This window comes from Sciurus carolinensis, chromosome 11 (genome assembly GCF_902686445.1).
Source record: "Sciurus carolinensis chromosome 11, mSciCar1.2, whole genome shotgun sequence".
Lineage (NCBI taxonomy): Eukaryota > Metazoa > Chordata > Mammalia > Rodentia > Sciuridae > Sciurus > Sciurus carolinensis.
In genome coordinates this window covers 17,092,856-17,113,499 of record NC_062223.1, presented here as the reverse complement: position 1 = coordinate 17,113,499, position 20,644 = coordinate 17,092,856, and the positions used below count along the sequence as shown (strand labels likewise).

Genomic DNA, 20,644 nt, shown 5'->3' with positions numbered 1-20,644 from the left:
CACCATCATTAAGTTTAAGCTGTTAATAACTTCAGATCTGATTTAGGAAAAAAATCCATTTCAGACACATGATGTTGACAAAGTCATACTTCCATGCTCTTCTGTTGGTTGACTACTGATCTCTGAAGACATCTCAGCCTCTGCAATGTCTAAAACTGAAGATCCTGCAAACCTTCATTTCTTTGAAGGCTGGATGTATGAGTATGTGTATGTGAAAATACTGTTTTTCCCCCAATCTCTGATATGTGTCTGTTGTCTGTGTATCTTTATATCTATCAATCATCATGAGACATAATTGGCTCATAATCATTAAGTTTAAGCTATTAGCAGCTTCAAGAGATTTGATTTAGGAAAAAGTTCATGTCTCATATTTGATCTTAACAAATTAATACTTTTCTCTGTTCCTCTGGTTTTTCTTATACACAATCACTAAGTTGGTTTCTAATCTCTGAAGACATCACAGCCTCAACCATGTCTACCTCTGGAGATGATTTACCTGCTATACATTGCATTCATGCCCAGTATACCAGCTTAATGATGGTCCCCCAAATATCCACATTTTTATTCTTGAAACCTATGGTTATGCTCTTACATGGTAAAAAGGACTCTGCATGGTGATTAAAGTGAGGGTTTGAGAAGGTGAGATTTTCCTGGGTCATCCACAGGGGCCAATGACAATATGTTACTAATCATAGAACCAAAAAAAAAATACATATATAAAGTAGAAATAAAAATTGTAGCTCACATGATTAATGGGGGGATATGTTGGATACCACAAATAATTTAATGTTCAGACATGTCAATTGACATACGGAGGGAAAAGCAGAAATATGAGAAATGAGATAAGGGAATAGATGAATAGAACCACAGACTATCATGTACTTCCCACATCAGAAATTTCCACCCTCAATTTCTGCTCTCTAGCTGAGGATTCACAGAAAAGACAGTAAGAATGATTGTGACACAAAAAGGCATTCTTTCAACACCAGCTGAAATGCACTTTGCAAGGAAGTAATTTTTAAAAAGAGGACTTGAAGGTCCCAGTGTGCTCAAGCAGAATGGATGATACAGACTCATCTGGGAAAGGACAGAGCATGCTGGAAGTTTCTTATCATGGAGATAATGATTATATGTAAATTAAATAAAAATAAAATCACTTCAAATTCATTAACATTTAGGTTCAGAACCATTCTGATTGGATTTAAACAACCTTGGCCTGTCTGCTAATGCTTGTGTAATTGTGAGTTAATTCTTCAACCTTTTGGCTACCAAGTTATTTCATATAAATATTGGCATAATAGCTAATCAATCTAATGGTACCGATGAGAAGTTTAAAAGAATACACACATATAAATCCTGACATAGGAGATAGAAGCATAGATGTTAGACTCAAAGGTTCTTAGTTTTGAGATAGGCTTAGGTCATACTTCTGACCTTGGTCAAATCATGGGCCCCTTCCAGTGACTCAGGTTGCTCAAAAACAAATTAACAGATTGGGAAGCCAACCTGTGTAGGCACTTACTCTTCAAAAGCAAATTATTGTCTAGATAAATCATCCACTAAATTGTGTGGTCATGCCAACACGTTAGATCTAGAGAATACTGAAAATCATGATTGTTATAGTAAAGCAATGTTATCCTTTTCCATTTCTGTTCAACTGAGTTTTGCTCTTCAAAATCAAAAGTTTCCTCTTTGCTGCATGGCACCTGGCGGTTCTAGAGTAAGTGCCCTCCATGGGGAATAACACGGAGGTGAGTGAGTTCATCCTGCTGGGACTGTCCAGTGCCCCAGAGCTGCAGCTTCCCCTCTTCATCATGTTCACTCTCATCTACCTCGTCACCCTGGCTGGGAACCTGGGGATGATGACATTGATCCTGCTGGACTCCCGTCTCCACACTCCCATGTACATTTTCCTCAGCAACCTGTCTCTGGTGGACTTTTGTTCCTCCTCAGCTGTCACTCCCAAGGTCATGGCTGGGTTGCTTATGGAAGACAAGGTCATCTCCTACCACGCCTGTGCTGCTCAGATGTTCTTTTTTGCAGCCTTTGCCACCGTAGAAAATTACCTCCTGACCTTGATGGCCTACGATCGCTACATGGCAGTGTGCAAACCCCTGCATTACTCCACCATCATGACAAACACCGTGTGTGCTCGTCTGGCCCTAGGCTGCTATGCCATCGGTCTGATGAATGCTTCTGTGCAAATAGGAGACACGTTCTGCCTCTCTTTCTGTGTGTCCAATGTGGTCCATCACTACTTCTGTGATATTCCAGCTGTCATGACTCTGACTTGCTCTGACAAGCACATTGCTGAACTGATTCTTGTTCTTGTGTCAACCTTTAATGTCATTTTTGCATTTCTTGTTATCTCAATTTCCTACCTGTTCATATTTGTCACCATTTTGAAGATGCACTCAGGTGAGGATTACCGGAAGGCTCTGTCCACCTGTGCTTCTCACCTCATTGCAGTTTCCATCTTTTATGGGACTTTCACCATCATGTACTTACAGCCCAGTTCCAGTCACTCCATGGACACTGACAAGTTTGCCTCTCTGTTCTACACTGTGGTCATCCCCATGCTGAACCCTGTGGTCTACAGCCTGAGGAACATGGAGGTCCAGAGTGCATGCAAGAAGGTGGCTGAGAAGGCAAAATGTTCTCCAGGCTTAGTCCTTTAATGATGTACATCCCATAGAATAGTATTCCATTCCTCTTAGAGCAACTGCATGCAGTAATCCAAATGTTAAATGCCTTGTGGTCTACAGAAAGTCAAATCACCTAATATTATTTCTTTAGTAAAGAACAGTTCTTAGTATCCACAAATTTGAAGATATGATGATTATTTTAATGAAGTGTAGTACAGTATATGTTTTTGTTTCCACAAATAATCACTTCATCTTAATAAAATTTCATTCACTACCAGTTTATTTGGTATGATAAGGTTGTCCACATGGAAATTTCTAAATGATGAATATTTATGTTGGAATTACAAGGCAGAGGAGATTAAATAATTTTACCTTATCCTTTATGGCTTCCCAGGAAATCCACAAAGGTAGAAATATTAAATATAACTATCTCTGTTTGTGGATAACATGAATTTTAGTATGTAAATCATAAGCAATTGACTAAACATTATTGGAACTAATAAATGAAGTAAGCAAGTTTCAAGGTAGGAGAGAAGTATATGACAATTCATTGTATTTGTTTATATTAACATATAATATTATATTCAGATCATTATACTAATGACCTGAAAAGTAAAATTAAGAGACTTTCACTTCCAAAATAATAAAAATATGATGACAACACGGTGGGAGAAATTACAAAATAACTGCTGTGATGTTTTCATGTATTCTTGAGTTTTAAATTTTTTTAATAAAATTTGAAAGCAAAATAAAAATTTCTGTTTTTCTCACTCTTATTTGACCTAACACATAAATGGTTTGCTCAAAGGAATAACAGTAACAATACCTTTCATGATATGCAGTATTTTAACCATAAAATCAAATGACAAAATGCATCATTTCATGCTATTAAAAGGACTCTGAACACACAAATGCAAATATTTTATTATTTTTATCTTAATTGCTCATATTCATGAGATAATTTGATACATGTATATATATAGTGTATTTGATAAAGTCATGGTATTTACCAATTCTTTTCCTTAAATTAAAAAAAATTGATTAATATACAATGATTGTACATATGTAGATTACAATGTGATGTTTCAATTCATGTCTGCAGTGTCTAGATCAAATCAAGATAATTAACATTTTCATCTCCTTATCATTATTTTTATGTTTTGATCCTTTGAGACCTTCTAGTGCTTGGTGAGCCATTTAATAGGTTGTTGTGAACTGTAGTCACAACACTGTTCTGTAGAATAGTAGAACTTGTGACTTCTACTTAACATGTTTTGGCAATGTTTATACTCTTAAAATTATAAAACGCCATTAAAAGGCATTAAATGAAATCTAAATTCAGAAAGACATTTTTTGTTCATGACTCAAAGTCTTAAAGTTGGAAATTCTTCTCAATGGATCTTCAGGGTCAATGCCTCTCTTTCTGTCCTCAGCTGGCTTTGCAGAAATTGGAATTGATAAACTTATAATAAAATTCATAAGAGAATATTGGACTCTACCCATTAGGATTTGAGTTGGAAGAGTGAAGGGAAGCTTGACTCTCTTCCCCTTTGTGTCTGCAGCTCACGTGACCAGCTGAAGCAGGCCAGGAGTCTGAGTGGGCAGGATGATACCCTCTGGGACTAAGACCAGGAAGGCTGTACTTGTGGGCAGCAGTGAGTGGAGGACTGGCCACACCCTATCCCACAACTGGAATTTTTGGGAGACTCCTGAGGTCCAGAGTCACATCAGAGATTGGTTACTGTCAAACCCTAGGGGTGGGTCAATCCAGTCTCCCCAAAGAAGGAACCACCCAACAGAGCCCCTGAGAGCTGATTAGACCAAAGTCTTACCTCCAGAACTCTTCTCACAGAACTCAGAAGCTGTACCCTGGGAGTGCACTGAACAGGTCTGATTGGACAAAACTCCAATGGACACTATATCCTAGCCCATCTCACATACTGGTGAGAAGGGAAGCTGTGTCTTATATCAAACAGCTTCAGTTTTGGGCCACTCCAACTGACAAGTCAGAGAGCAACACAAAAATGGAATGGGGTTAAGAACCCCCACTCCTTGCTCTCTCTACCAGTACTTAGCTCAAGAAGAATTGGAAAGAAAAACTGTTGGACATTGTGCCACCCAAATGGGTTGACTATTGTGACCACCTCAGTGGAGAATTCTTTATTAAGATTTTTTCTCTTCTCTGTGTGTGTGTGAGTGTGTATATATGTGTGAGTTCTTGCTGTGCTTATTGGTTCAGAGACGTAAATACATACATTTATTTGTTTCATTTTCTCTCATTTTTGGCATTTTAAAAATGTTGTTTGTGATGGACTGACAGATCTGGCTCCATGAGAATGTTATAGACCAGACTCTAAGGGAAATGACTAAACAGACTCCATTTTGCTCTGAGACTCCATGTTATGTAGGAAATAAGCTTCTCCCATGGGAACACTCTGCCTCTGTGTCCATCATCAGTTACTTGGTGTGACATGTTTAATAATATACAATGGCAACTCCTATGTAGTACAGAATTGCTCTCTTTTGATTCCTATTGCTCCTAAACAATGTACCATGTGAATGGTGATTGTGTGGATGGTTAGTAGCCATTCTTTAGTTTGTACCTAGGTAAGGGTCATTTTGACCCATGTCCCCCTCTGTTGATGATCTCATGATATTAATGTGTAATTTCAAATCATAGCAACAGACACTTATGATTAATGTAATTTTTGGTATAAGAACCCATACAACCCTGTGGTCGGGGCTTTTCTCCCAATAGCCATTTTTTGGGGCATTGTGTGAGACAGTCAGCCAGCCGGCTTAATAAAGACTCTCAAATTTGGACTTCTCAGTGGTGATTGGTCTGTTCTTCAGTTGTGCCCCATAGCATTGTTATTGTTTCCTTGCCTTGTCTTTGAAGGGTTCAAGATTTTTGGATTTGGTTTTGTATGATTTTCATTTATTTATTTCTCTTGTTTTTTTTCTCTCTCTTCTCTTCTGCTAAAGACCAAATTCTATTTTTCTCTCTCCCTTTCTCTCAATACTTGATTCTTCTATTTTTCCCCTTCTTCTATATAAACATCACCTGCTACATCTCTTCTGTGTTCTCTCTGTTCACTTTTTGAAATTGGAAATGCCTTTCTAACTTCCTAACACATTTTCTTTTTTCCTAATTAATAGTACTTTTACCATCTTTCAGAACTAATTGGTTAATATAACTCTTCCCTCTCCATTAATGCTAATGCAATCATTACTGCTCTGGATGAATATAACTGACACCTGCTGTTTTCTTTAAAGCCAGATCTAGTTCATGGTTGTTGCTTTTATTGTTGGTAATGGCTAAACCCACCATTCCTGTTTTTTGGTGGTAATTAATGTTGAAGATGTCATGCTAGGGGTTCGGTATTTACCATAGTCGTGTATCATTTGCAATGGTTGTTTCTATTGTTTATTTCTCTCCATTATGAGGTGCTGGAAACCTACAGGGACACTAAAAGTTCACAGATTAGAGACTCTGCTGCTGCACCGCACAACTCAACCAAAAGACAGCACACTTTGCTTCGCACACAAATTAATGACAGGCGATCTTCAGCTACGCTTTAGTAAAATGAATACGAGAGACAAAATCCCAAACGAATTATTAGGCTATGTAATTCCAACTCCATTCAAGTTGGGATGATCATTAATACAGTAGAGAAATTATTAGATACCGGCTGTTGAATCCCTGATCTAGTTCCCAGTTTTTAAAAAAAATTTGGTAAGGCCGTTAAATGCTGGCCCCACCATTTCTATATGGGTGGCAAATAGCAGTATAGAGTTCATAGTAGACACCAGACATTTAACATAAAGTTGTACAGTTTTTGTCAGCATTAGTGCCTCTTCAGGCTGCCCTACCTCTAAGAGGGACAGGAAAGAATTTGGGACACTTATGGATCCCAGAGTAGAGATTCTGCAGCTGAGAAATACTCACAGCTCAATGAAGCAACAGTGAATCTCACTCCCCACACATTTCTTACTCCAGATAAAAGAAGGGAGGAGACAAAACCCCAAACCAACAAAGACCCAGGGAGGAACAACCAGAGAGGGATCTCAGGTTCCACCCCTTGACATCTACTCATATATCAAAAACAGAGAAGCTCTAGAACAAATAAAATAATTACATGCAGAAGGACAAGCATAAAAAAAGAGAGGCGACCCCACCTCCATTGATGCACAAGTTCAAGACCATGAAAACACGAGGAAACAGGCAACAAATCTACCCCCAATATCCATAATCCCCCAACAAAGGATCCAACGGATGGAGAGGTGGACAGAATCCTAGAGAAAGGTTATAAAAACTGATTACTGGGCTGGGGTTGTGGCTCAGTGGTGGCATGCTCGCCTAGCATGCGTGAGACCCTGGGATCGATCTTAGCAACACATTAAATAAATAAATAAAGGTATTGTGTCCAGCTACAATTAAAAAAACTTAAAGAAAAAAAAACTGATTACTAAAATGTTCAATGAACTAAAAGAAAATCTAAGAAAGGAATTAAAAGAGCAATTACAGGAGGTAAAAGACCACTTTCAAAAAGAACTAGAAATAGTGAAAAGAAACCAAGCAGAACTCTGAGATGAAAGACAGCATCAATCAAATCAAAATCTCTCTCTTGAAGGCAGCACTGTCAGATTAGAATGCATAGAAAACAGACCTTCAGCCCTTGAAGATAGAACTTCAGGCCTTGAAGAAAGGTTATAAGATCTTGAGTACACAGAAGGCAAAAAGAAAAATATATAGAACTTAATCTGAATATACAAGAACTCTGGGACCACATTAAAAGACCAAACCTGAGAAAATGGAGATATAAATTAAAGGCAAAGGAACAATTTCAAAGGACCACAGGCTGAAGGTCCATGCATATGGACCATGAAAACAAACAGGATTAGCTACTTTCATGTGACAAAGAAGAGTTGAAGCAAAAATTTAATCAGAAGAGACAAAAAAAGGCCACTACATGTTAGTAAAGGGAGCAATTAAACGAGAACATATAAGGATAGTAAGCATTTATGCTCCAAATGTCAACACACCCAAAAATGTAAAGAAACATATTCCATGATATTAAATCCCCCATAGACCCTGAAACAATATTGTGGGATTTTAATACCCCATTATCACCAAGAGACAGGTCATCAAAACATAAAATTAATAAAGATATCTCCAACTTAAACAATAATATAAGTCAAATTGACCTAATGGACATCTACAGAATACTCAATCCCCCTGAATTTACATTTTTCTCAGCTGTACATGGAACTTTCTCCAAATTAGATCATATTCTAGGTCACAAAGCAAATCTTAGCAAATATTTAAAAAAAGCAATATAATTGCTATGTACATGCATGGTATGGTGTGAATCTACATCAGGTAAAACCATAGAAACAAAAAGTTGCACCCCATTTGTGTACAATGAATCAAAATGCAGTCTGTAAAAATAGAAAAAATTCTGATAAAACACATGGGATTGCATCTTTTTTTTACTCTTAAAATAATTACTTTTTAAAATTTTTAAAAATTTTTACAGGCTACATTTTGATTCATTGTACACAAATGGTGTACATCATTTCATTTCTATGGTTGTAATCATACATGTACATAGGGTAATGATGTCTGTCTCATTCCACTATCTTTCATACTCCCCTCCCTCTAATTTTCCTCTACATAATCTAAAGTTCCTCCATCCTTCTCTCACCCTCCATCCCCCCATCCCAATTATATATCATCTTCTACTTATCAGGGAAAACATTTGGTTTTTGGTTTTATTGGGATTGGCTTATTTCACTGAGAATGATATTCTCCAATTCCATCATTTATTTGCAAATGCCATAATATTATTCTTCTTTATGACTGAATAATATTCCATTGTGTATATGTACCTTTGTCCATTCTGCTGTTGAAGAGTATCTAGGTTGGTTCCACAATCTAGCTATTGTGAATTGAGCTGCTATAAACATTGATGTGGCTGTGTTACTATGGTATGCTAATTTTAAGTCCTTTGAGTATAAACCAAGGAGTGGGGTAACTGGGTCAAAAGATGGGTCCATTCCACGTTTTCTGAGGATTTTACACACTGTTTTCCAGAGTGGCTGCACCAATTTTCAACTCCACCAGCAATGTTAAAGTGTGCCTTTTCCCCCACATCCATGCCAACATCTATTATTGTTTGTGTTCTTGATAATAACCATTCTAATTAGAGTAAGATGAAAACTTACAGTTGTTTTAACTTGCATTTCTCTAATTACTAGAGATGTTGAACACTTTTTCATATACTTATTAATCACCTGTATATCTTCTTCTGTAAAGTGTCTGTCTAGCTTCTTAGCCTATTTATTGATTGGGTTCTTTGTATTTAAGACCTCTACAATGAAAACTACAGAACACGAAAGAAAGAAATTGAAAAAAAAAACTTTTGAAGATGGAAAGATCTCCCATGTTCTTGGATAGGCATTATTAATATTGTAAAAATGGCCATTCTACCAAAGGCACTATACAGATTCAATGCAATTCCAATTAAAATCCCAAAGACATTCCTCGCAGAAATAGAGAAAGCAATCATGAACTTCATCTGGAAGAACAAGAGACCTCTAATAGCCAAAACAATCCTGAGCAGAAAGAGTGAAGCAGGAGGTATCACAATACCAGACCTTAAACTATACTGCAGAGCAACAGTAACAAAAATGGCATGGTATTGACACGAAAATAGACAGGAAGACCAATGTTACAGAACAGAAGACACAGAGACGAAACCACATAAATACAGTCACCTTATACTAGACAAAGGAGCCAAAAACATACAATGGAGAAAAGATAGCCTGTTCAACAAGTGGTACTGGGTAAACTGGAAATTCATATGCAATAAAATCAAATTAAAGCTCTATCTCTCACCCTAACTCAACTCAAAATGGATAAAAGACATAGGAATTAGACCAGAGACCCTGTACCTAATAGAAGACAAAGTAGGCCTGAATCTTGATCATGTTGGCTTAGGATCAGACTTCCTCAACAAGACTCCCAAAGCACAAGAAATCAAAGCAAGAATCAATAAATGGGATGGACTCAAAGTAAAAAGCTTTTTCTCAGCAAAGGATTCAATCAATAATGTTAAAAGAGAGCCTACAGATGGGAGAAAATCTTTTCCGCACGCACTTCAGATAGAGCACTTATCTCCAAAATTTATAAAGAACTTACAAAACTTTACACCAAAAATACAAAGAAGCCAATCTATCAGATCTTAATGAAATGAAACTGGAAATCAACAGCAAGCAGAATAATAGAAACCACAAAAAGACAATGTGAATGTGTTAAATATCACTGAAGAGTACACTTAAAATGGTGTAAATGGTATTTATTGTGTTTATTTTACCATAATCAAAATAAACTAATGAATTACACACGTACATATACACTCAGACACACATACAAATTCAACTTGCATTAATTCCAGTCCCACTTCATCGGGGAAGTTGTGAGGTCCAGGTGTCCAAAATCAGTTTTACTGAACTGGAATCAAAGTAGAGGCATGTGCTCCTTCCAGAAGCTTCTGGGGCAAATTGGTCCCTGTCACCTTCATCTTGATGTGGCTGCCTGTACTCCTTCGCTTCTGTCTGTGGAACTCAGAACTGTTTCCACTGTCACTTGCTCTCTCTGCTTTGCCTTTCTTCAATGTTCCTTTTCCTCTCTCTTTTTAAAATGATATGAAATTCACAAAACAGGATTTACTCCCTCTGAATGTACAATGTGATGACACTTATCACGTTCACACTGCGGTGTAGCTATCTCTATCTACTGAATTCCAAAATCTTCCATTACCGATACAATGTACTCAAAGTTACACATTTAAACATATGAGGATGTAACCCCCCTGGCCTCTGTCCAAGGTGATCACTAAACAGCTTTTGTATGGATTTACCTATTGTGAGCATTTTATATAAAAAAATCAAATAGGTGACATATTTGTCACTTCATTTTTTATGACTAAATAATATTCCATTCATGGATATACCACTTTTCTTTATCCTTTCCTCAGATAACAGGTTTCTGGATTTGTTTCCACTTTTCAGCAATGTGAATAATTCTGCTATGATCATCATGTACAAATATTTGTTTGAGAAGCTATTTCCAAATATTTGAGGACATAATTAGGAGCTTAATGTTTAAGTCATATGGCAATTTAAGTTTTTGAGGAATTTCCAAACTGTTTTCCAACTTTCCAAGCTACACCATAGTACATTACTATCAACAATACATGAGAATTGTAATTTCTCCACATTTTTAAAAAAATTATTTTTATTTTATTTTTATTTGTTCTAAATAGTTCTGACAGCAATCAACAAATATATGAAAAAAAATTCAAGATTTCTAGTAATTAGACAAATACAAATCAAAACTACTCTAAGATTTCATTTCCACCTTTTTAACAAACACATATGACTCATTTTTTAAACATAAGAGTCATGCTAGTAATTGTAAGTACTAGTTCACTGAGGTTTTAATTTAAATCTCATAGTGACTAATGATGTTTGCTTATTGGGTCTTTGTATATATCCTCTTTCTTTTGCTGTTCTCTGTGTCTTTGTTTATGTAGTGCTTTGGGTTTTTTTTTTTTTTTTTTTGTGTGTGTGTGTGTGTGTGTGTGTTGCTGTTTTGGGCTGGGACCTCTGGCCTGCTAGCCAGGTACTCAGGTTCTCTCCCACTGAGCTCCATTCCCAGCCTGGCCATTTGTATAGATGCATTAAAGACATGTTCATTCAGGTCTTTTGCCCAGTTGGTTTGCAGGTCTTTATTTTTGTTGTTACTTTGTGGAGGTCCTTTATATATTCTGGACATTAAAACCTTCGAGACATGGTCTGTAAATTGTTTCCCTGACTTTGTAGGCTGTCTTTGCCATGCTTGACACCAGCTGATGAACAAAAGCTTTACATTTTGATGAAGACCAAGTCGTCAGTTGTTTTTTCTTTTGGTTCTTATTCCTTTTAAAAATGTCCTATCAGTGCCTTGTAGTTATACATAACAGTGGGACTCGTTTTCACAGATTCACAAATGCCTATGACACGGCTTGGCTTGCTCCACTTCACTCTCAGTACTTCCCCTCTCCCTCCCTCCCCATCCCCTTCCTCTACTCTACGGGTCTTCCTTCTGTTTATTTCTTTACAATTGTTAGTTATATTTGTGTATAAAATCAGAGTGCATTGTGATATATCCTTACAGGGACAAGTTTGGTCAACTTCAGTCCCTTCTCCTCCCCTCCCCCTTGCCTCATATTCTCCATGACATTACGATATTAGGGACACAATTACCTGTTTTAACCACTTGACGTACTATAAGCATTTCTCCATCCTAGGTGGTGAAATGCTTGCCTCCAGCCAGTAAAAAGTGGATTTCTACACATTCAGGGACCTCTTAAACTTTTCCGTTTAAAACAGACAGTCCCCATCCTTCAAAAGTAAAGCCGTGATAAAATAAGGGAGAACTTTCCGTGGAACTTCAGCTACATTGCTGTGACGATCCTTCTCTGACTCAGCATGACTACATCTCCAATAGCAGAGGCCATTGTAATACACTGTTGGGGTTGGTTCTTATGGTTTCAGTTTATATCCTAGAAACCATTACTAAACCCAAAGTCATGAATTTCACCCATGTTTTCTTCTAACAGTTTTATGTTTTTTTTGGTTTCGATCCCTTATATATTTTGAGTTGATCTGGTATTTCCACTTGTCCTAATGCTATTTGTTGATGAGAATGTTTTGTCCATTGAGTAAACTTGTCACCCCTGTCAAAATTCAATTGACCACAGACACATGATATTTTCCTGGACTCTTACTTCCATTTTGTGTGTTCATTTAAGCGAGTGCCACTTTGCAATGACTATGGTGGTTGAGCCATTCATTTTGAGTTTGGAATAGGCATGTGCTCCTACTTTTGTTTTTCTGTAAGATTATTTTGGCTGTTGAGCATCCTTTGAAATTCAATATGACATTTTTATTGGCTTTTACATTTTTGGAAACACTAGCATCTTGGTAGGGATTTCATTAAATCTATGGATTACTTTGGAAAGAACTGTCATTTAAAATACTCTTAAAACTCATGAAAATTTAAAGTCTAGGGATTTTAGATTTCAGCAATTTTGTTGTATGTGCAAGATATACATGTATAACTCTTTGGTAAAATCCATTTCTGAATATTTGATTGACTTAGATGCTGCTATAAATGGAATTATTTTCTAAATTTCTTTTTAAGGTTTTTTATTGCTGGTATGCAGAAGTGCAACAAAATTTGGTTGATGATCTTAAATCCTGTGACTTTACTGATTAAGTTTACTAGGTAATATTTTTGAACACATACTTTAAGATTTTTATTATAGAATTTCATGTCATCAGAGTCTAGACATAGCTTTGCTTCTTTTCCATTAGGTATTTTTGTTTCCATTGCCTATTGGACTGACTTGAACTTCTGGTACAATTTTGAATAGAAGTGATGAAAGCAGCAATACCTGTATCTGATGTTTTGGTGAATCTTCACCCTTTCACTTTGGATTATGATCTTAGCTGTGGTTTGTATATGCAATTCCTCGCTTCCTGAGTGTTCTTTTCATGAAAGAAGAAAAACTTAGGCAAATGCTTATTCTGGATTGCAGAAATGATCTTTTTGTTCTCTTCATTATAATAATGTTTTATTACATGGCTTGCTTTTTATTATACTGAAGCACCTTTATATTATTGGGGTCAATCCAACAATCGTGATTTACAGTTATGTTAACTTATGGATTTGTCCTATGAGTGCTTTTTCACATCACTTCACTATATTAAACAGGGGTGTTGGTCTATAGTTTTACTTCATTAATGTTTTTGTCTGACTTTGCTGTGAGGTTATGCTGACTTCTCAGAATGAGTGAGGCAGTGTTTCTTACATATTTACTCAATGAAATGAAACTTATGTTCAAAGAAAAAAAAAAATCTTTAGGGAAAGGAAGAGTAAAAAACACTTTTATTTGTAACCACCAAAACTGAGAACAGCATTAATGTTTCTCAACTAGGGAATATAAAACTCAATATGCATAATGCAGATTACTGGTGTGGTTGCATGAATATATGTTTGAAGAAACTTTTAAAGCTCTACCCTAAAAAATATGCATATTGGTCTTTCAGTTATATATTAGAGATTGAAATTGAGCAATGATAGTACAATTATATGTACAGTTAAACTCTGCAGCTTCGTCCCACAGGTAGTTTAATTGTTTCTTTCCTTAAAAAGTGAGATGAAGCGCTCAGACTCCCTCGTGGGAGGGCATCCCAGGAGAGGTCTGTGTATGCCTCCTTTCCTGTTGATGTACGTGCATTCGTCTCTGAAGTCTGACAGAATTCCAGGTGTTTATTTTAGGGGGAGAAGATGGCATGCGGTGTCCCTGTGGTCATTATTAATTCCTCTGAATATTATTATCCATTAGTGCTGGCAGGTTTTCTTACAACTTGCTAAAAGCCTGCTGTGAGTGCACAATTGTAGTCAAGAAAAATACCCCAAGGTTGAAATTATATTCATTGACTTTGGAATCATAACCACTAAGCTAGTTGTGTTCAAATTTTATTATTTGCAAACATACTACTGTGGATGATGTAGGAGACATAACATTATAATGTTTCTTTTACAAATTAGTAGATGAGTCCTCCACAGAACCAGTAAGAAAGCATTGTAGTTTCGGGACCCAAATGCTTAGTAGTCTTTTCTCCATGTGTCCCTGCCTTGGGGCCCTCAGAATCTCTTGACCAACACCCATAAGAGAGCTGCTCCAACAATATGGTTTTCCATGGAAGAATTTCTGGTTTCAAACTCTCAATTCAGGGCTGACTACCGTTTGTTTGTGAGGAGCAAGGTAAGCTTCTGTAATCAGTATAAAAGTTTGGTGAAAATTGCTGTATATGAGAGATAGTGGGGCAGCGGGACCTTCCACAAATTACTTGAGCGCAGAAGTTGGGGTTGTGACCGTTTTTGTAAAATGCTGAGGTGAAGCTGAGGTATAAATATCAAAAGGTCATCAGGATAGAGTTTAGTGATATTTATAAAAGGTCAACTTGCTGCTTTCTAAAAATATTTTTAAAAGCATAGCTCAAACTCTGAATGAATAGATGGTATGTGAATTTGTTCACAACCTGGTGGTTTCTCCTTAGAGATTAAAAAGCATAAACAGAGAGTGCAGTGACCCTTTTTAAAATTGGACGGGACATAATGACTTGATAAGATCTGAACTTCATCTTAACATTTTGCCTATAATCCCATTCTCATGATTACTGGCCTGTCTACAAATATTGATGGTGATGTAGCCAAAGTTACAGGCTTTTGATCAAGATTTAACTCAGTGTAAATATTGATCTTTGAACCTTTCTCAATCTACATTTGGAATTTTAGAATATCACTTAACTTTCTAAGTTACCATTTGTCTTAATAGTAAGAAAAAATAAGAATGCCTAGCTATTCAGAGACACAAACACACACAATCACACAGACACTTATGTGTAAAGCTCCTGTCTTATGTTGTAGAACACTCTGTGTTAAAAATGTCATGTACATAACGGTTAGCGAAATAAAGACCTCATGGGCTGGACTTGTAAAGTTGCAGAGAGTAGGATGAGAATAATAGGAAATCATTGTGAGGGGAGAATGTGTGTTTTCAAATGTCTCAAATTAAAATTAAATGATTTAAAATACGGGGTCAATATACTTCAACAAATAAAATATTTTAAAGTTGGAGCTTTCCACCCAAACAAATCTGCAGGCTAAAATAACCCCCCAAATACAAATATCTGACCATTGATATCTGTGATTCAACTATAGGTTTATAGTAATGAGAAAAAACCCTCTTTCAACTCAAGAGAAAATATGAACTTCAAAGAAATTGAACAGAAGAAAGGCTTACTTGGAATGCCTAGAGCCATTGATTCTACGGGCAGTTCATGAACAGAATGTGAACAGAAGGCACATAAAATCTCGGTGGTCGTAGTAGACTAGTGAGAAAAAGCAACTTGAGGAGTGAGGATTTCAGACGGTAAACTCACCCACATCTGATGCCCCCCATGTTGGCACCCATCTTTCTCAAACCACAGAGAGGCCCTCACTGCATCCTAGTAATGATGGCATAGATAGCACTTTTTGGATTGTGCTGAACACTCAGTTTTAACTCATTTTTTCATGTATATCTCAATTTTCACAATAATGCCTTGAGGGAGGGTCACTACCACCTTCATTTTGCAGATAAAGGAAATCTAGTTCAGAGAAGTTAGCTTAGAGCAGTGATTCGTAGCTTGTAGATGTAGGGTTGACTTGCACCTCTGCCCAGAGTCCAGCCCTGCAGTGGTGCTGTGCCCTCACCCACGAGAACTGCCTCCGCAGCCCCTGCTATCTCACGATACTCACTATGCATATATCTCAGGAGATTGCTGCAAAATCCAAACCCTGAACTTGGACCAATGGAGACAATGAGTAATTGTAAATTGCAACTCACTTAAAGTTTAGTTTAGGCCTTCGGTCATGGTGACCATTATGTACGGGACCAAAGCTTTCCAATTCACACTTTTATGAACACACATACAATATTCAACCTCTGGTCTATCACAATCTCAGTGGAATTAACAACTCTCCAACTTCATAATCTTGTTGAGCAATCAGGGAATATAGGTATAGTATCCAGAATCCAGACAAGTTCCTGGAACATGAGCTACAGTGAAGAAGTCTGTGAAGACATGAAAACATGAACTGATTGATTTATTAATTCCAGCATTGTCATGTATAATTTACTAAATTTTCAAAATTTCAGCTCACACAGATATCAAATTTTAAATCATGAACATGGTCCAGGTAGACTCCTCATTCAACATGCCGGAGCTGTACAGATAATTAATACACTAAATTATATTGTGAGGCTCATGTTTTATTTATGAGAAATTTGAAGTGTGGCTACAGTGATAACATAATGCACATGGTAGATAGACATTCAGGTTTCACTGGAGTCTCTGCTATGTTGAGAGCCCCATTGTTATTCCTCTTTGCTACAGCGCATCTCCTGATTCCCAAGCATTGATGGAGAACAGGACAGAAGTGGTGGACTTCATCCTCCTAGGACTAACCAGTGCCCCAGAACTACAAGTGGCCCTCTTTATCATGATCACCCTGATCTACCTCATCAATGTGGTTGGGAACGTGGGGATGATCCTATTGATCCTCCTGGACTCCCGACTCCACACGCCCATGTACTTTTTCCTTGGTAACCTGTCTCTGGCAGACATCTGCTATTCTTCAGCTGTCACCCCCACAGTCATGGCTGGGCTCATTGTAGGAAATTGCGCAATTTCCTACAATGCCTGTGCTACTCAAGCATTCTTGTTTGGAGGATTTGCTAGTGTGGAAAATTTATTCTTGGCCGCAATGGCTTATGACCGCTATGCTGCAGTGTGTAAGCCCCTGCACTACACCACCACCATGACGACCAGTGTGTGTGTGTGTCTGGCTGCAGGCTGCTACGTCGGGGGTTTCCTGAATGCCTCCGTCCACGTAGGGGAGACGTTCACTCTCTCCTTCTGTAAGTCCAACGTGGTCCACCACTTCTGTGATATTCCAGCAGTCATGACTCTGTCATGCTCTGATAAGCATGTCAATGAGCTGGTTCTTGTTTACGTAGCCAGCTGCAACGTTCTTTTTGCCCTCCTAGTTATCTTGGTATCCTACCTATTCATATTTGTCACCATCCTAAAGATGCGCTCAGCTGCAGGATACCAGAAGGCTCTGTCCACCTGTGCCTCCCACCTCACTGCTGTCTCCATTTTCTATGGGACAATTATCTATATGTACTTACAGCCCAGCTCCAGCCACTCCATGGACACTGACAAGATCGCCTCCGTCTTTTACACTATGGTCATCCCCATGCTGAACCCCTTGGTCTACAGCCTCAGGAACAAGGAAGTGCAGAGCGCATTTAAAAAAATCATTGGAAGCACCATTTATTGAAGAGAATGTTCTTTTCTGTAATACGTTGTTTGCACTTTGTCAAAAATTGGCTTTGTGTATGCATAAGACAATTTCAGTTTTCTCTATTCTGTTCCATTGGTCTATATGTTACGCCAGGAGCATGCTGCTTTGGTACCTATGATCGAAAGTAGAGTTGTAGCTTACATATTTTGAAGTCAGTTACTGTGATGCCTGTAGCTTTTTAAATACCATCACCACAGCTGAGAATTATTTTGACTCTTCTCTGTCTTTTGTGGTTCCTTCATATTGCTAGTCTTGAAGTCTAATTATTTATGCATATTAACTATGTGTAATGGTTAAGTTGGATCATCAACTTGATTGGATTAAGAGATGCTGATGATTAAGAGCTTCTGGGTGTGTCAATGAGGGAGTGTCTAGGAATGATGGGAATGTGGGATAATGGACTGAAGTGGAGACCTTCCCAAAATATGGGCAGCATTGCCCAAAAGGATGGTAGTTAGGATGGAATATAAATTGGAAGAAGAAGGAACTAGATTCAGTTGCAAGCTCGACTCTTCTCGTATGGGTTCTTGATTGCTGCTTTGATCATCTGAGGATATTGGACTCTCACTTCTACACTCCTCCAAAGTGGACTCTCCCAGTGATTCTCCTGGTAGTGTCCAGAAACCTTGTTCTCAGACTAGAGTAGCAGTGTTGATCCCTCTTGTTCTGGGGATTCTGCCTATTGGACTGCACAGCTGTGGTTCTTCCAGCCAATCTGCAAACTGCCACTGTGGACTATCCAGCTTCTGCTCATGTAAGCCAATCTAATAAATCCTGTTTTTATAATCATTCTTTCTGTTGATTCTGTTCCCCTAGGGAACCCTGACTAATGCATTATGCAAAGTGATGGTTTCACTATGACATTTCCATAGATGCATATGTCATGCTTTGGTCTTACTCTACTGCTCTTTCACATCTTCTTGACCCATCAGTCCTCTTTCCTTTCCCTATAACCCCTCTACTGCTTTCAGATCCTCTTTTTCTCCCCTTAGCTTCCACAGTAAGAGAAAACATGTGATACTTGTCTTCTGTGTCTGACTTATTTTGTTATCATGATGATCTCTAATTCTATACATTTTTCTGCAAAAGACATGCTTTCATTCATTAGTGAATAACACTCGTGTGTGTGTGTGTGTGTGTGTGTGTGTGTGTACACATCATAATTTCTTATCTATTCCTCTTTAATGAGGCCTATCCTGATTCCATATCTTGGCGGTCGTGAAATTGCCACAGGAAACATGGATATGCATGTACCTCTTTTGTAGGGTTACTTCCCTTAGGTATATACCCAGGAGTTGTGTAGCTGTGTCATATGAAAGATCTATTTTTAATTTTCTGAGAAAGAGCTCTACAGTTTTCAATAGTTATGGTACTAATTCACTTACTCACGAAAAAAAATGTGAGGGTTTCTTTTTCTCTACGTTCTTGCTAACATTTGTTTATGTTATTATTATCATTATTTTATTTTTCATCTGTTCTATCTAGATACACATGACTATAGATTTTATTTTGACATATTATACATAGATGGAGTATAATTCATTCTAATTAGGATGCTATTATTGTGGCTATACATGATGTGGAGTTTCCCTGGTGGTGTATTCATATATGAACACGGGAAAGTTATGTCTGATCATTCTACCATCTTTCCTATAAACATTCTGACTAGGATGACATGGAATCACAAGGCAGTTTGAATTTGCATTTCATTCATGCCTAAAAACATTTGACCTGAATCTCTGGGATTAAAGACATGTGACACCACACCTGGAAAGAACAATAGATTGTTGTTTCATTTATTTTCAACTTTTAAGTAGAATTAGAACTCATGCAGTACAGGGTTTCTTCCATGCCCAGCATGGGTGAGGGAAAGGGTTTCTATCAGAGGGATGAGCTGGCTGTAGATTAATCACTAAGAAACATATTTAATGAAATAACCACAGGAGTCAATCGTGTTTTTAAATCAAAGGGGATGTGATGGATTGAGCCATGCTAAGATCTGTCTTCTAACCATGACGGAGGAGCCCACCTCCTTTTATTTATAGTTAACAGGTAAAGGGGGACCAGGAGGGGCTTGTGTGAGGAGCAGGATGGGGTGGAGTTAAGGAAGCCATTTGCTGTAGCGGGTCAACCCAGTAGAACCAGCAAATTCCCAGTGATGATCCACTGCACGGACATCACATACTTGAGGCGATCTGGAACAATTGCTCAATGGCTGCCAGGTCCTGCAAGCCAGATTTCCACGTCTGACAGCTCTCCAAGCCTGGTTTTAATTGCTGGTCGTAAATGGCTCCCCACCCATGCAGAATGATCTAGGATCCATAATCTTTCCCTTTTGTGACTGTTATTTTTTGTGTCAAATCCACTGGGAAAAGGTATATCCAGACAACTGGTAAAAATTCCACAACTGGGTGTACATCCTAAGGAAGTGAAATCAGTATGTCAAAGGAAACTTCTGCACTATCATGTCCCTCTCAGCACTATTCACAATAGCCAAGAAATGAGAACAAAGTGCCTATCAACAGAAGAAAAGATAAAGAAAATGTGGTCTACACACACACACACACACACAATGGAATATTATTATGCCATAGGAAAACATGTTTCTACAATTTGCTGCAGTAAGGATGGAACTGTAGATATCTCATTAAGTAAAATAATCAAGGCACAGAAAGAGAAATGTCCCTGGATACACTGAAATTCCAAATACATGTGAAATCCAAAACGGGTGCTCTCACAGAGTTGTGGCTAACAGATGCGAGTCAGGAGGAGGGAAAGATACAGAAAGGTCATCAGTGAGCACTAAGTTGCCATTAGATGAGAGAAAGAAATTCTGCTGTTCATAGCAGGGTGACTACACAGAGCAATGATGTGCTTCACATTCCAAGAGTCTAGAAGAATGGACTTTGGATGTTTATACCATAATGAAATGATAGAATGTGAGGAAGTGGGTTTATCCTGATTTAAA

General features: G+C 37.7%; 2 protein-coding genes across 2 annotated transcripts; both read left to right on the top strand.

Annotated features, from left to right (window-relative positions):
* Positions 1 to 1,733: 1,733 nt before the first annotated feature.
* LOC124959068 (olfactory receptor 5B17-like) lies at positions 1,734 to 2,678 on the top strand. The gene has a single exon (XM_047517710.1). It carries the CDS (start codon positions 1,734 to 1,736, stop codon positions 2,676 to 2,678), a length of 945 nt encoding a protein of 314 aa, XP_047373666.1.
* A 14,050-nt stretch (positions 2,679 to 16,728) lies between these two features.
* On the top strand, positions 16,729 to 17,652 carry LOC124959067 (olfactory receptor 5B2-like). The gene has a single exon (XM_047517709.1). The coding sequence runs from the start codon at positions 16,729 to 16,731 to the stop codon at positions 17,650 to 17,652; it is 924 nt and encodes a 307-aa protein (XP_047373665.1).
* The last annotated feature ends 2,992 nt before the right edge of the window (positions 17,653 to 20,644 follow it).